Source organism: Hippopotamus amphibius, chromosome 1 (genome assembly GCF_030028045.1).
Source record: "Hippopotamus amphibius kiboko isolate mHipAmp2 chromosome 1, mHipAmp2.hap2, whole genome shotgun sequence".
NCBI classification, from domain to species: domain Eukaryota; kingdom Metazoa; phylum Chordata; class Mammalia; order Artiodactyla; family Hippopotamidae; genus Hippopotamus; species Hippopotamus amphibius.
In genome coordinates, this window is record NC_080186.1 from 152,704,308 (window position 1) to 152,718,525 (window position 14,218).

General features: G+C 51.8%; 1 protein-coding gene across 6 annotated transcripts in view; it reads right to left on the bottom strand.

The window, feature by feature from the left end:
• PPARGC1B (PPARG coactivator 1 beta) overlaps window positions 1-9,536 on the bottom strand; it is a 116,420-nt gene extending 106,884 nt beyond the window's left edge. For 3 of the 6 annotated variants that reach the window (XR_009053148.1, XR_009053149.1, XM_057731234.1), the window contains exon 1: window positions 9,403-9,530. Coding sequence is in view for 1 of the 6 variants with exons in the window: in XM_057731234.1 (XP_057587217.1) it covers window positions 9,403-9,480 (78 nt within the window). In the remaining 5 variants the exon portion in view is untranslated. Of the gene's footprint in view, window positions 1-9,402 lie in introns of all 6 variants that reach the window. The other 3 variants (XR_009053152.1, XR_009053151.1, XR_009053153.1) reach the window with 2 other exon arrangements.
• Between the last annotated feature and the right edge of the window lie 4,682 nt (window positions 9,537-14,218).

The following is a 14,218-nucleotide window of genomic DNA, read 5'->3' on the forward strand; positions in this document are numbered from 1 at the left end:
ACAGTACTGGGTGAATAGATGGATGGACGGACAGATGGATGGATGGACAGATAAATGGGTAGGCATATGAGGCCTTGAATGCCATACCAAGGAGTTTGCTTCTATAGGTCATTGAGGGTGGGCCTGAAGATGTCTTGAACAGGGGCTGCTGGGGCCTGCGGTCACTAGCAGCATGGAGACTGGGCCATTCTCAGTGCCAGAGAACTAGGGTAGGTCCCTCCCCAGTGTCCTGGGTACCACACTTCTCTGAGAGGAGCCTGAGACCAGAAATAAAGGCTCAAGCAGCCACGTTGCCAAGGCTGTTTGCCATGGCAACATCAGGGAGCCACTCGTGGGCCGGCTGCTGCAACTGCTCAGGGCCTGGTTTCTAACGTCTCCTTGCTCTCCCTCTGCTAAATGACTCTGTTCTGCCAGGCAAGCACGAGGCAAAAACACGGCGGCAGAGCTGCCGGGGAGCATCCATCTCAGCCAAGCAGGGCTCGCCCGGCTGAGTTCCCAGACAGTGGGGCCCAGACAGTTGAGTCCCTGCTACGCAGAGCCAGCCCTGGCCAAGCAGACAGCAGCCAGGGGTCCTGTCTTGCCTCTGCTGGGTGATCTGAAGTCATTCCCTGGTCTGCTCCCTGTCTGTTTCTTCACTTCAAGGTAAGGGCATTGAGCAAGATGGTCTCGAAGGCACTCCCAACTCCCTGAAAGCTCAAGTTTACCTTGGTGTATTTACATAATAACCATTGTCATCTTCACAGTGGCTACCACTTACTGGGTGCTTACTGTCAGGCTATGTGGCAGACGTATTTATCTTCTGCAGTTATCCTAAGAACATACTATAATTATCCCCAATTTTGCATGAGGCAACTGGGGTCAGAGAGGTTAAGACACTTGCTCAAGGTCACACCGCTAGTAAATGACAGAAGGCTGATTTAAACCCTTGGCAGTTAAACTCCAAAGCCCAGAGCTCTTAATCACTACCTGATATTTCTTCTCCTCTCTTCAAGCTGCATCTAACCGGATCTGCTTTCCTAAAAGCCAGCGTTGGAACACTTGGCTAAGGCTGGATGGGATTCCTCTCCAGTCCCCCCAGAAGTATAGGGGAAAGGAAATCATAACGCCAGGAACCTCAGGGCTAAGACAGGATCAAGGATCCAGAGTTCAGTGGGAAGATAAATGGCAAGGTCTGCATTATATCTGTCTGTTTTTGCTATTAACAATGGCTCCTACTGATTGGGCATTTCTAAACACTTTACAGGCATCATCTCAAATAGCCTTTCCTAAAATCCCTTAAGGTAGGTGCTACTGTCAGTCCTATTTCCTACATGAAAATGCTGAGGCACAAAGAAATTGTGTGCCAAAGGCCACAGGGCTTGCCCCAAGCAGAGTACAATCCTAGGATTCAAAGCCCTCTCAGCCAGAGAAAGGAATAATTAGAGCAAACGTTTGTTTTCTTCCCTAAAAGATTGAGCAGTAATTGCAGGCCTCTGGGGATAATTAATCAATGACTTTGCCAATGACTTGTAAAAGTCTCTCTGGTCTCCTACTCCAGGCCTGGGCTGCAACTCAGGCTCTGCCCTAAGGAAACAGCAGGGCGGGGAGCCCAGGAGTCTTGCGGCCACCAGGCCAGGCCCCTCCTCTCAGGTCTGTCAACTCCTGACCCTGCAGCCCTGTCTCCCTCAAGGGATGGTCCTGAGCACCTACTGAGAAAACCCAAGGTCAATCGCAAGGGGAGTGGGTGAGGCCTCTGGGGTTTAGGAACAGTGAGAGCAGGAAGAATGTGCAGCCTGCCCAGGGTGGTGGTGGACTGCACTCCCCCCGACCCCCACCAGGGTCCTAAAGCCACCACAAAGCCCAGCCATCCTGGGCAGCAGTGTCTCTCCAAGCACTGTCACCCGCCCCTCCCACCCTCCCCTCAAGTCCTGATCCGAGAAAAGAACTAGTCAGGGAGTCAGAGACCTGGGCCTCCTCCAGCAAGGTGGCTTCTGCTTCTGTGCCCCAGTGTCCCTTCTTCTGGGAAAGGCAGTGGCAGATCTGAGGCACTCCAAGATCCCTCCCAAGCTGAGGAGAGGGAGCTGCTCAAGGGCCAAAGTTCAAATCCCAGGTTAGACACTCACTAGCTCCAAAACCCTGAATGATTTGCTTAACCCCTCTGTGCCTCCAGTTCATCACTTACAAAACGGGAGAAACAGAAGCAACCTCACCATTAGTGGAAGAAACCCATGCACCAGTACTCAAAAGTCTCTTCACAGATACACACTGAAACAGCCACAGATGACGTGGTCTGTGGGTGGATGAACAAGAGTGGCCACTGGTCCAAAATGGCTGAAGCTGGGTGTCAGGGGCATGGAAAATGCCCTATTCCCTTCCCACCACTGGCTTCTGCTGTGTATGTTCGACATTTTCCATCATAAAATGTTTAAAATACAAAGTTCTTTGCAGAGAACCTGACACCTAATCATATAAAACATTCTTCTGCTCGAAAACCCACCTACTTAATAGGTAACCACAATGCTAGACCAGGATAAAAATATTTTTTTTCTTGCCCTCCCTGAGCTGCCATCCTAGTTGTAGGGATAAATGCACACAGGGCAGGGACTTCCCTGGTGGTCCAGTTGTTAAAACTCCAAGCTCCAACTGCAGGGGGCATAGGTTTGATACCTGGTTGGGTAACTAAGAGCCTGCATGATGTGCAGCCAAAAAAAAAAAATAGGAAAAAAAAAGCACGCAGGCACCAGTGGCACCCTCCACATCAGCAGAAGAGGCAGAACAGCGTGCTTCACAGGCTTTCCAGAGCTGTCAGGTGTGACCAGGGGCTTGAAATGCAGGTAAGCTATGAAAACATTAAAATGGTAGGGATGGAGGCCTGGAGAGGATCTTTCAGGTCATTCTTCAAGTGTTTATTAGTCTGTCTCTTCTCAGGAACGCTCGCTCTGAAGATGCTCATAGTCTAGCTCATTTGCTCACTCAGTGAGGATTCTGAATGGCTACTATGTTCAGGCACTTGTCTACTCACTGTGGGAAAAAAATGATCAATGAAGCGAACAAAAATCCTTGCCCTCATGGAGCTTAACAATCTGGAGTGATTTCCTAAACACTTAAGGAGACCTATGTTAGAAGAGATGCATCTATTACTGGGTGCTTCTATGCATTGCGTTAGGTGCTTTAAATCCATTTTGTCCGTTGATTTTCACCGACTCCTCAAAACTGCTTTATCAGGGAAGTACTATTTATGGTTATCTTTACACATGAGGAAATGGAAGTTCGGAGAAGTCACGTGACCCGCCAAAGGTCTCATGGCTAGTAAATCACAGAACCAGGACTCAAACCCAGCTAGGCTGACTTCAGAGTGCTCGTTGCCACACATGGGATGGAGTAGTGGTACCTGGAGGTGAGAAGGTATCAGCAAAATGATGGCATGGGAGCTGCATCTTATGGGATGAATAATGGAAACAGTGGAAATGGAGACAGAAAATAGCTGCATGAGCCAACGCTTCCCAGAAGAAGAGTCATGACATAAGCCTGGGGCGGACCAGGATCCCAAAGGGAAAGCAGACAACTCGGGATAAAGTAAGGGGCCTAACTCTCCAACTTCAAGCACCTGAAGGCCCTTGCACATGAGGTTAAACTTTAGGCTTTAATTTAAAAGTACTGGGGAGCCATGGGTGATGTGTGAGCAAGGGAGTGACATCAGACCTGTATTCTAGGAGGACTGATCTGCCATCAGGGCTGAGGACAAGTAGGAGAAGGTAAAGTCTGGTGTGGCAAAGATCTGTTTGGTAGTAAACGCAGGAATCCAGTTGCGAATGGACAAGGACCTAGACCAGAGTCAGAGAGAAGAACAGAAAAGTCAATCCAAGCCAACTGATTCCTCATCAGCTGAGTGTCCACAGGATGTATGCGAGGCATTCAACTATGTTGGAGGAGAGACAGTAAACAACCCTGCCCTTTCTCTTCTAAATGACTTTATTTGGATTCCCTCCACCCTCATATCATAAGAATTATGCTTCCCTTTCTTAAAGAGAAAAGATTGCATGGGCGGGAATTAGCTCTATCCTTAATCTTGCCCTTCTAAACTGTTTCAGAGAGAGAAGGATTCCAAATTTTGTGAACAGTAGATGGATGCTTATTTTATATACATTCTATTATTTAATTCCCAAACCTGAGAGTTAGGGTCTATTATCCCCATTTCATAGACTGAGGAACAGAGGCCTAGAGAAACAGAGGGACTTATGAGCTCTGCCTTCTCTCTCTACGATTTGCCTTCATTTGCTCAAGGTGCTGGAAAACAACTATGAAGAGAAAGAGAATAGTGCCCGTCTTCATGGAACTTGGGAGTCAAGAGGTCTGGGGACCTTGCCCAGATCCTGGCTCTTCCACTTACTCCAAGGTAGTGTAGGTAGATCGTCTTCAGCAAGTCAGCGAGTTTTCTGAAACTGTAAATGCCTCATCTGTAAAATGGGAATAACAGCACCCACACCTCGCAGAAAACTTTATGACCATGAAACATAATAATGCAAATAGAAGGCTCAGCAGAGCACACAGCACATAGAGGATGCTCAATAAATGGCATTGATGATGATAATGCAAAAGATAGCTATTGATACTGCAATGCTCACATGAGGGACTCACTTCCAAGCCCAAACCCAAGCCCCCATTTGTAAGGCTGCTTCTGACTCAAACCAGTATTCCTTCTATTGTTCCAGAGAGAGAAGAAAAAGGGTGACTCACATCCTGGCAATGATGAAGCTTCTGGCTGGCCTGAACCAGCTGGGGAGAGGAGGATACCAGGGTGAAGGGGAAATATAAGCCCCCAGGGCCCAGGTGCTGGGCCGATGCCTTTCCTGGGTTTCACAGGCATCCTGATCATCAGCCCCAGCCGGGAAGCCCCAGGGAAAGTGAACCCTGGGCCTCTGGTAAACAAAGCCAGCAAATGTGTCCCCTTCTGGACTCAGGTGAAAAAGTTACTCCCCTGGGTCTCACACAGATGAAGAGTGGATAAAGGCACTCAGCAAAGGTTGCACTTCAACCTGCCGCTATAGATGGCCAGAACTTTGACTTGGGAAAGAAGTTAGCCCTGGCTTCAGGGGCTGGGGAGGCAACAATATTCCAGACCTAGCAAATCAACATTAATCAAGCCCCTTTCCCCAATTCTCCATGTGGCAGGGGCCCCTTCTGGGTGCTCGGATCCAGTTTTAGAACAATGAGGAGACAGGATACCAACTGAAAAATGGGCCACGTTCACCAACACAACATTTCACAGAACAGAATCACAAATGGCCCATAAGCGTAAAGGGAAAAGATTCAGCATCACAAGTTATCAAAGAAATGCACATTAAAACAATAAGGTGACAAAATTTATTGATGAACAGACTGGTAAAAATGAAAAACAATTAAAATACCAAAAGTTATCTGAGTATGAGGAACCAGGCATTCCCACACAATGCTGGTGTGCAAGTTCGCACAATCTTTCTAGAAGGCAATCCAGAAATGTGTTTACCAAACGCCTGCATAGTTCCTTTGACAGAGTAATTTCATTTCTAGGAATTTAAATGAAGAAAAGAAGACATATGCAAAGATATTCATTTCAGCATGGCTTATGAGAGCAAAAAAAAAAATTATAAACTACTTAAACGACTAACAATAAAGGAGTGATTAAATGCATTTTGGTTTAACCCTCAGTATTATATAACCATTAAGATATTAAGTAGAATACTTGTTGATGTGGAAAGACAGTCACAGTACATTGTTTGGAGGACAAAAAAAGCAAGTTACAACAGTGCAATTCCAAGTTACAATTAGTAATGTAAAGAATGACTCCATTTTTGTACAAAAGATATAATCCATAGGAATCAATAGGAAAGAAAACATTGGAAAATATATATAAAACTTAATAGTGGTTATGTTCGGGTAAGATTACATATTTTCAATTTTTTGCTTTATGCATGCCAGTATTTCCCAACAATTCTATAATTAAATATTTTTCAATGATAAGAGGTTGGACTTGATGATTTAAAGTTCCTGCCAACTCTGACATTGTAGGCATCTATGACTGATGTCCCAAGTGACTTCAAACAACCCATATTTAGTGTGGGCTTACTGTGTGGCCTTTGGAGCCTAAGTCATTGCCCACAGCTGTAGCCCTCTGCATTCCTCTCTTCCCATACTCTGCCCAGCTGTCTCCCCAGCCAGCCTGAGTGCTTCCCTTGTCTGTAATTCCTGAGCTTAGCCAAGAGCGGAGCAAAGGAGCTCAGCATGGTGACAGGTGCCACAGGGGCACAGAGAGATGAAAGGCACAACTCTAGTTCCAGAATCTTACTGGGACACAGGACGCACACACAAAGTGCTTGGTTGTATAACACAGACTAAGAAAACCAGGGGCTAGAGAAAGCAGGGCAAGCCAGGTTGGGGAGGCCTGCTAGAGCAGAGGACCATGCAGGAATCGTGGGTGAGGGCACTGCACGCAAGGGGCGCAGCCTGAAGAAAGGGAAGCCAGCCCAAAGTCCTTTGGGATACATGCCCCAAACCTTTCCAAGAAACTTGCACAATCCTTGGTCTGCTGAATTTCTGAACTTTGACTTGAATGGGTAAAAGTTAAGTCTCCTAAACAGAAGTCCTCCTATCTAACCCTGGATTAGCCACCAAAGACAAGTCTTCGGGATAAACCTGATAAATTACCTTTTTACTCACTCTCCCCACCTCTTCCAAAGGGGGAGATGGAGGAGGGGTGGGCCAAGGAGGGTCTGGGGGAAGGAGAGGAAGTTGCAGGAATAACCAGACATTTCACATGCAAACAGTGCTCACCCCCACCACCGGGCCTTTGGCTTCTCTTGCGGGCACCACCAGCCCCATTTGACAGATGGAGGAAAAGAGGCTTGGAGAGTTAAAATGGCTTGCTCCGGGGTCACCCAGCCAGAGAGTGGGGAAGGCGACTCCACTCAGGCCTTCTGACTCCAAGTCCAGTGCTATTTCGAGGTAACACACAGGACCTGGAGTCAGGAGCCCTGGGTGGCTCTGTCACCCACTGGCTGCGTGGTCCTGTACCAGCCGCTCAGCCCTCACAGCCTCTATCCCCAACTGTAAAATGAGGAGGCACGCGATGACCCGCCCAGGGCTTCTTCCGGCTGGCTCTGTGAGCCTTCTAGGGGCGGCTGCGAAGCTCCCCCTATCAATTACATTTCCCAAGTTGGGCCGGCAAAGATCATCAGAAGAGCCTCAGCCTACCACGTGGTTAAATAAAAAAAGCAAACGTCCCAGATTAACTTTCACTGCACTGCTTCTGCTGATACCTGATTCCCCAATTTTCTAGTTTCCTTAGGTGAAATATCCCTGCTGGGTAGGCACTCTGGACGGCTAAAAGGGTAAATAATTAATTATTCGTGAGCCAAAGAACACAGAAGATGGAGTAAAAACCTGGGGTCGGGTCCAAAACAGACAAGTTCTTGTCATGGGGTCTCAACGAGTCTCTGGCTATTTCAGGCTTCCGCGTCTTAGTCGAGAGGTTTGGAGACACCACCAAACAAGTGAGAGGGCCGAGGGCATAACTTTCCTAACAGCCACTCTGCCCACCCTGCATCCAGTGCCCCCGGCCCCAGGCTGTCGGGCGCCGCGGTGGTGCCAGGGCTGGGATCGGCCTTCGGAGCAGACATGGGCGCGGGGCGAGTGACGGCGCCCGGTGACCGCCGCGGGAGCTCCACTGCAGTTTCGTCAGAGGTAAAGGTACGCGCCTGGCGCGCGCGCGGCGTGTGCACACAAACACACACACCCGCGCGCGCAGACCGTTCATCACACTCTCCCCGCGGCCTGGAGAAGCGCGATCACACGCCACCAGCCCCTTCGGCCCCTGCCCGGAACCCACCCAAGTGCGCCCGCCACCGACCACGAGGCCCCGCGGCTCCCTGACGCATGAACGTCCGCAGCGGGCGAGGACCGGCCTTCTCCTGCGCGTGGCGGGCTTCCTCTCGGCGACATGCCGCCACGCCGCCCGGTTCCAGCAGCCAGCTGGGACCCGCCACCCAGACTCCGCCAGAGCTGAACGTCTCGGCTTCTGCGTCCCCTCCAAGTCGCATCTCAAGGCAAGGAGTCAGCTAGCAAGCCTCTCCCCGCCCACCCGGTCCCATGACAGCTGCTGCCGCCCAAAGACAGGCAGATATAACAAGAAGCAAAGTTTCCCTCTCTCCCCTCCCACATCCCGCCCCCCCCCCCCCCCACCCGGCCTTCCCCCTCCCTTCCACTGTTATGCAAAACAAGCCGGCACCGGCGCTCCGACTCCAGGTACCAAACCAGCCCTAGCGAGCCGCGCCCGGTAGCGCCCAGCGGCCCCTCTCTGAGCTCAGGCATGCGCCCGCATCCGGGGTCTCATTCTCGGCTCCGCCGCATCCCCAGCCTCCACGCTACCGGCAGCGGGGCGGCAGTAGAAAAACCCTAACTGTGGGGCCAAACTTTATGCTTGCAACAGGCATGGGATGGGGAAAACTGGGGAAGGGGTGGGGGGGCGCGCACGCCTTTTGCAGGCATTTTCGGTGCAGCTTATCCCAGCAGCAAACCCCGCCCGCCCCCCCCGTCTCCAAGTCACCAGCTTCCTCGCAACCCCCCTTCCCGGCACACCAGAGCACCCTCTCCTGTCACGCGCGTGTCGCCGGTGGGGCTCCCAGGCGCAGCCAGAGCCCGGGACGCCGCCTCGCCTTCCCTTCCCCCCAGCATCGCCAAGCGCGCACCGGGGCCGCGCGCCGCAGGGGGACCTAGGATCCCCCAAACAGTTCTCCGCCCCCATCCTGCCGTGCTTTTCCCCCTGGGGGCTCCGCCGGGTAGCGAAACCAGTAAGGTTCTATCCCCGCCCGCATGTCCACGTGCCCCTCAGACCCCTAAGCCTTCAGCTAGCAACTGGCAGGAAACTCCGCGTTGCGGGCGCTTTTGGGGAGCCTCAGGGGGCCAGCAGCAAAACGCGGGGTATCCGAGACTGGAGGATCAGGGGACTCCAGGGACCCGGGCAGGCGCCTGTGCCGGGCCACAAGTCCACGTGAAAGTACGGCAGCAAGTGCCGGGAGCCTGAGGGCGCGCCTCCCGCACCCATGGCCAGCCTGAGGGTCCCCCACACCTTGGCGCGTCTCAACCCCCCCCAAGGAAGCGCTGAACCCCCCAGTTCTGCGGGAGGGGGGCCCAGACTCCAAGCAACCAAGGCTAGAGCCTCCCCAGCGACCGTAGCGCCCCCAACGCTCTGGCATGCGCGGGGATACCTCCAGCCCCTAGTCCCCGTAATGAAGCGCATCGCAGGGTGCATGGAAGCGGGGCTCTGCAGCCTGGAACCCCCGACCCCCCCAATGCGCCCACCGCTGCCTCCCGGCCTCCGCGGCTGCGGCGGCAGCCCCCGCAGCTCAGCAGCCCTGGCTCCCGGCCCGTGGCCCCTGCTGGCCGTACCTGCGTGTCGGCAAGATAGTTGAGGAAGAAGGAGGAGAGCTCTTCATCCAGCAGCGCGCCGCAGTCGTTCCCCGCCATCTTCCAGCCGCGGCTGCAGCGTGCGGCGGAGTCAGCGCCGAGCCGGCGGGGGGGAGGGAGCGAGCGAGCGAGCGAGGGAGGCGGGAGGAGAGAGAGAGGCCGGCGGGAGGAGGAGGGCGGAGCTCAGGCCCAGGCTGCCGCAGGGCCGCTGGCTGCGGGGGCGGGGCCGCGCGGTGCCCGCGCGAGCCGGGGGTCGCGCCCCCACTTTCCTGCGCAACGCCTGGCGCCGCGATCCTCGCCCGCGGCCCCCAGCCTGGGAGGAAAGCGCCCGTAGCCGGGTGACAGTGCCCCAGCCAGCAGCCTGATGCCTGCGCAGCAATGCGGGCAGCCCACCGCTCCTGCCAGAGCGAATCACGTTGCGTTAGCGCTGGGCGGGTCCTTCGAGACAACCTGCTTGGGCACAGCAGGGGAAACTGAGGCACGGGAAGGCAAAGGACTTCGTTTGAAGCTAACAGTGCAATTCAATACAGGAAGACAGAGCCCAGGTCTGGCTGCCTTGGAGGCCTGAGTTTGTCTTTCCGGGCTGCAGGCCAGAGAGGGAGGGATACCATAGGTCAAAGGTGGAGAAATCAGGGAAGGCTCCTCAGAGGGAGTGGCTTTTTAAAAAATCTTTTCCTTACAAGATGCGTTGACCCATATCCTAAATTTAACTCTCTCTCCCTCACCCCCCCAATTCCTTCTCCTGCCCTCCCCACCCCCCCACCCCCAAAAAACCAAAAACTTCAGTGACTTACCATGGCCCCCACAATGCCTGAAGTGGCCAGGTTCTTGCATGCTTCCCCAGGCCCACTGGCCTTCTCCCACTTTCTTGGGTGAACCATCTCACAACGGGGTGCTGTCCCCTGCCAGCGGACACTCACCTAGTGAGCCACATCTTCACTGCGTCCTTTCCTGCTCCCCCTCAGACTGTCAACCCATTCCCTCTCCCCCCACTTCCACCATCCTGGGCTCCCTTAGCACTGCAGGCCTTTAAAACACTGGTAACCGTTGCCATTTTACATTAGTTTCAGTGAAGATTTGATCTTGGAATCCCTTCCTACTAAACTCTAAGTCTTAAGTCTAAGACCCATGAAAGTAGGGCCTAAATCTGCTTTTGCACATGCTATGTTTCCAGTGCCTGACACATCGTAGGTTCTTCATATGTAAAGTGTTAACTAAAAATCTCAGGGGATTTTGATCCCCCATTACCACCACCACCACACATTGTATAGATAAGGAAACTGCCCAGTCAAGGGTGCACATGGAGTGAGTGCCAGAGCCAGAACCAGAACTCAGGCCTGACGCCAGCCTTGAACTCTCATCATCATGCCCTGCTGTTTGCCAGGCAGAAGATGAGGCCACCTCCTGGGTAAAGGCAGGAAGGCGGGAAGATTTAGGCCTGCTTTATTGGGCCCTTCTGCCTCCTGCTCTCCTCCCACCCTCACTCACGAGGGCTGCCCCACCCTGCCCGCCCTGCCTGGGCTCCCTCCCAGCCAGAGGAGGAAATAGGGAGAGTCCCCAGTACACCTGCTCAGACTTGAACACCAGAGCAAGAGCTTCCTTCTTCTCCAGCCTGAGGTTCCCAGAACCACAGGGTGTGATTTCACTCTTTGGGCTTTAGACCAGTGTGCTTTTAAGGAACAATGAATCCCAAGAGAAAGCCTAGGACTTCCCTGGTGGTCCAACGGTTAAGACTCCACACTTCCAATGCGAGGGACACGGGTTTGATCCCTGGTCAGGGAACTAAGATCCCATACGCCACACAGCCAAAAAAAGAGAGAGAGCGAGAGCCTACGTGTAACATGTAGCCTTGGAGCACTCGCCTGGGAGTCAGGAGTCCTGGGTTCTGGTCCAGCCCACCCCATCTCATTCCAATATTGGGCAACTCAGGGAGTTAAGAGCGTGGGCCCGCTAGTCAGAGTGCCTGGTTGTGAACACCTGCAACGCCTTTAGTCTCAGGCTTTTGTTTCCTCATCTACACAAACGGGGATCATAGAATTATTTACTTCACAGGGCTGTTACGATGATCAAGGAGATAACATATGTAAAGTGTTTGGCACAGTACCTGACTTCTGTGAAAATGGGGATAAAATATATGTCCCTTGAAGGCCCAGGCCAATGTTATTCTGGTTCTTCCAGCACTTACAGGTTGCTGGCTACCTTGAACTCCAGTAGGTCTGGATTTGAATCCCGGTGCTCACTAGCTTTGTGCCTTTGGTTGTTTATTTAACCTGTTTCCTCCAGGTAGGGATGTTGTGAGGACTGAATGAAACAACGCATGTAAAATGAATTGCTTGGCCCTGCACCTGGCAAAGAAGTGTTGATTCTCACACTCCTCACCATCACCACCATCACCAGTGTCATCACCATTAGCACTAAGGACGTGAGCTCTCCTAACGCCCCGCTTTTCTGCTGCTGCCTGTAGACACCAGTGTCAGAGCCCGATGGGACTCTATTTCCAAGAAGTGTCCCTACCAGATCCAGTCTGGCCTCTGATTGGTGTTGTGCCCCTTACGGCCCAGGGGCCATTCTTGGATGGTCCCCAAGCCAAGCCATCTCCAGTCTTGGCCTGGCGGAGCTGCAGTGCGAGACAGGCCTCCCAGGGAAGCCCTCAACAGCGCTAACCCAAAGGCTTTTGTGTTTAAAACTCTGATGTTGATAGCAAAGCCACAAATTGCTCAGCTTCAGGGCCTTTCTCGTTAATCCCTGTGTCCTCAGAATGGGCTTCTGGCTGGCAAGAAACGCAGGTGAGAAGGCACCTCACCTGAGATATCTAGCTTCTTTTACAAAAACATCTTATCCCAGGAATTCCTTTATCACACGCCACCCACAGAGTATCAGCCTCATCACCTTCTCTGGTGCATAAAAGCCCTCAAGAAACCTAATGGGCTAGATGACCTTGTGCAATTTGCTTCCCCTCTCTGAGGCTGTTTCCCTACCTGTGAAAATGAAAGATTCGGGCTAAACCAACCTCTACTGAACTTTCCAGCCCAGATATTGCGGCAGTTTATAGGGATCAACCCAAACTTAACAGCTTTTCTGTGCTGCACATGTGCCAGACGCCTGAGTGTATATCATCTCAGATTGTCTTCAACAACCCTGAGTAGTTGCGGCAGTGTGATATCCATTTTATGACTGAGGAAGCAAAAGCTTAAAAGGAGTTAACGTGATTAGCCCAAGACCAAGCAGTTAGAGCCACAGCTGAGATCTGAAGCCAGACCTGTGCATGGTCTAAGCCACAGACCCTTGAAAGGGATTGAGGAAAACCTCACATGAGCAACCCCTCCCAGGAAGCTGGAATAGTGGCGCATTTCCTATTTTATGACTTTCAAGTGAAGGGCAATAATCATGCCAAAATTGGACTTCATGTGGCTCAACGCCTACCTCCTCTGCCTTTTTATTGGCCTTGCCTCTCCTGAGATTAGTGAAAGTTTGCCCTGTGTGTACCCTGGGCAAAGCCCAGACTGCGCCAGGCTCCGTGGAAATGGCTACAGCAAAGTGAACCTATTTGATTTGAATATTTTAGTCACGACCAACAAATGCTCAAAAGTAAAAAAAAAAAAAATCAGTATTTTCTCCCTTCTGATAATAGGAGAATGCTTTATTCAGATATTACAGCCATGATTCTCAAACCCTGGAGTCATGTCAGCCACCTGGGCCCCGACACCAGAGATTACAATTCAATAGGTCTATGGTAGGCCCAGGCATCTGCATTTAATAGGCTCACCTAAATGACTCTGCTGCAGGAAACTACCCATCATTCAATTGATGTTTAATGAGCACCTACTATGTGCCAGCCAGTGTGACGGGAACCGTGGACACAACCATGGGAATCAGTGAACACAACAGCTGCCATCCCCACCCACCTTCTATTTAACACAACTGCTTAGTAAATTTTTGTCGAGTGAGTGTAGGAGATAGGTCATGGGTCTTGATAATCACTGAGGTTTCCTGCCAGCCACCCACGACTCTGTGATTCTCAGACCCAGGCCAGGGAGTCAGACACACACCTATTTCCCACCTATATTTCTCCAGTCCCAGGAGGCAGGGACTCAAGCCAAGAGGAACTAAAAAGCCACCTGGTTTGTATTGTTAATTCAGAAAGCCAGCTCCATCTTCTATTGAATTGTAGAACTTGAGAACTGTGGAGGGGCAGTGGAGGGTATGCTATCCACCAGCTTTGCTGTACAGGTAGAAGAATGTGGCTGAGGTCACACAACCCTTTGGGGCAGAGCCAGGACTACAAGCCAGTGCTCCAGATTGAGTGCATAGTGTTCAGGTGTCTTCACAGGACAAACTTCTCAGGGCTGAGCCTGTGTACGACATCATCCCAGTTGTGTCAGTCAAGGGTCTCGGAACTGGGGACAGGGGATTTTGGCCCTTGAAAGTCCATCATAAGCAAGGCATTTCTTTGTGTCGCCCTCTTCTTCCGGTAGGGCTAACCTAAACTCACCAGTTCATTTGGGGGATACGTAACAGATCACCTTCTCTTTGACACACTATAAATGATGAAAGGGTTTCCAAATCAGCATGTGAGGGGCATAAAACAGCTGTGAAGTCAGCCATGACTGTTTCTCAATTTTGCAAGGGCGGGTTTTCATTCACCCTCCTCTGCCTTGTTAATGACTGTGCACAAAGTATGGGAATAATGAAGCGGGGTAGGAAGAGAAACACCTGCTTTTTCCTCATCTGCCCCCAGAGCAAAATGATCCTAGACAAATGTGACAGATAAATGAGCCCTCCTTATTGCTCATTTGGC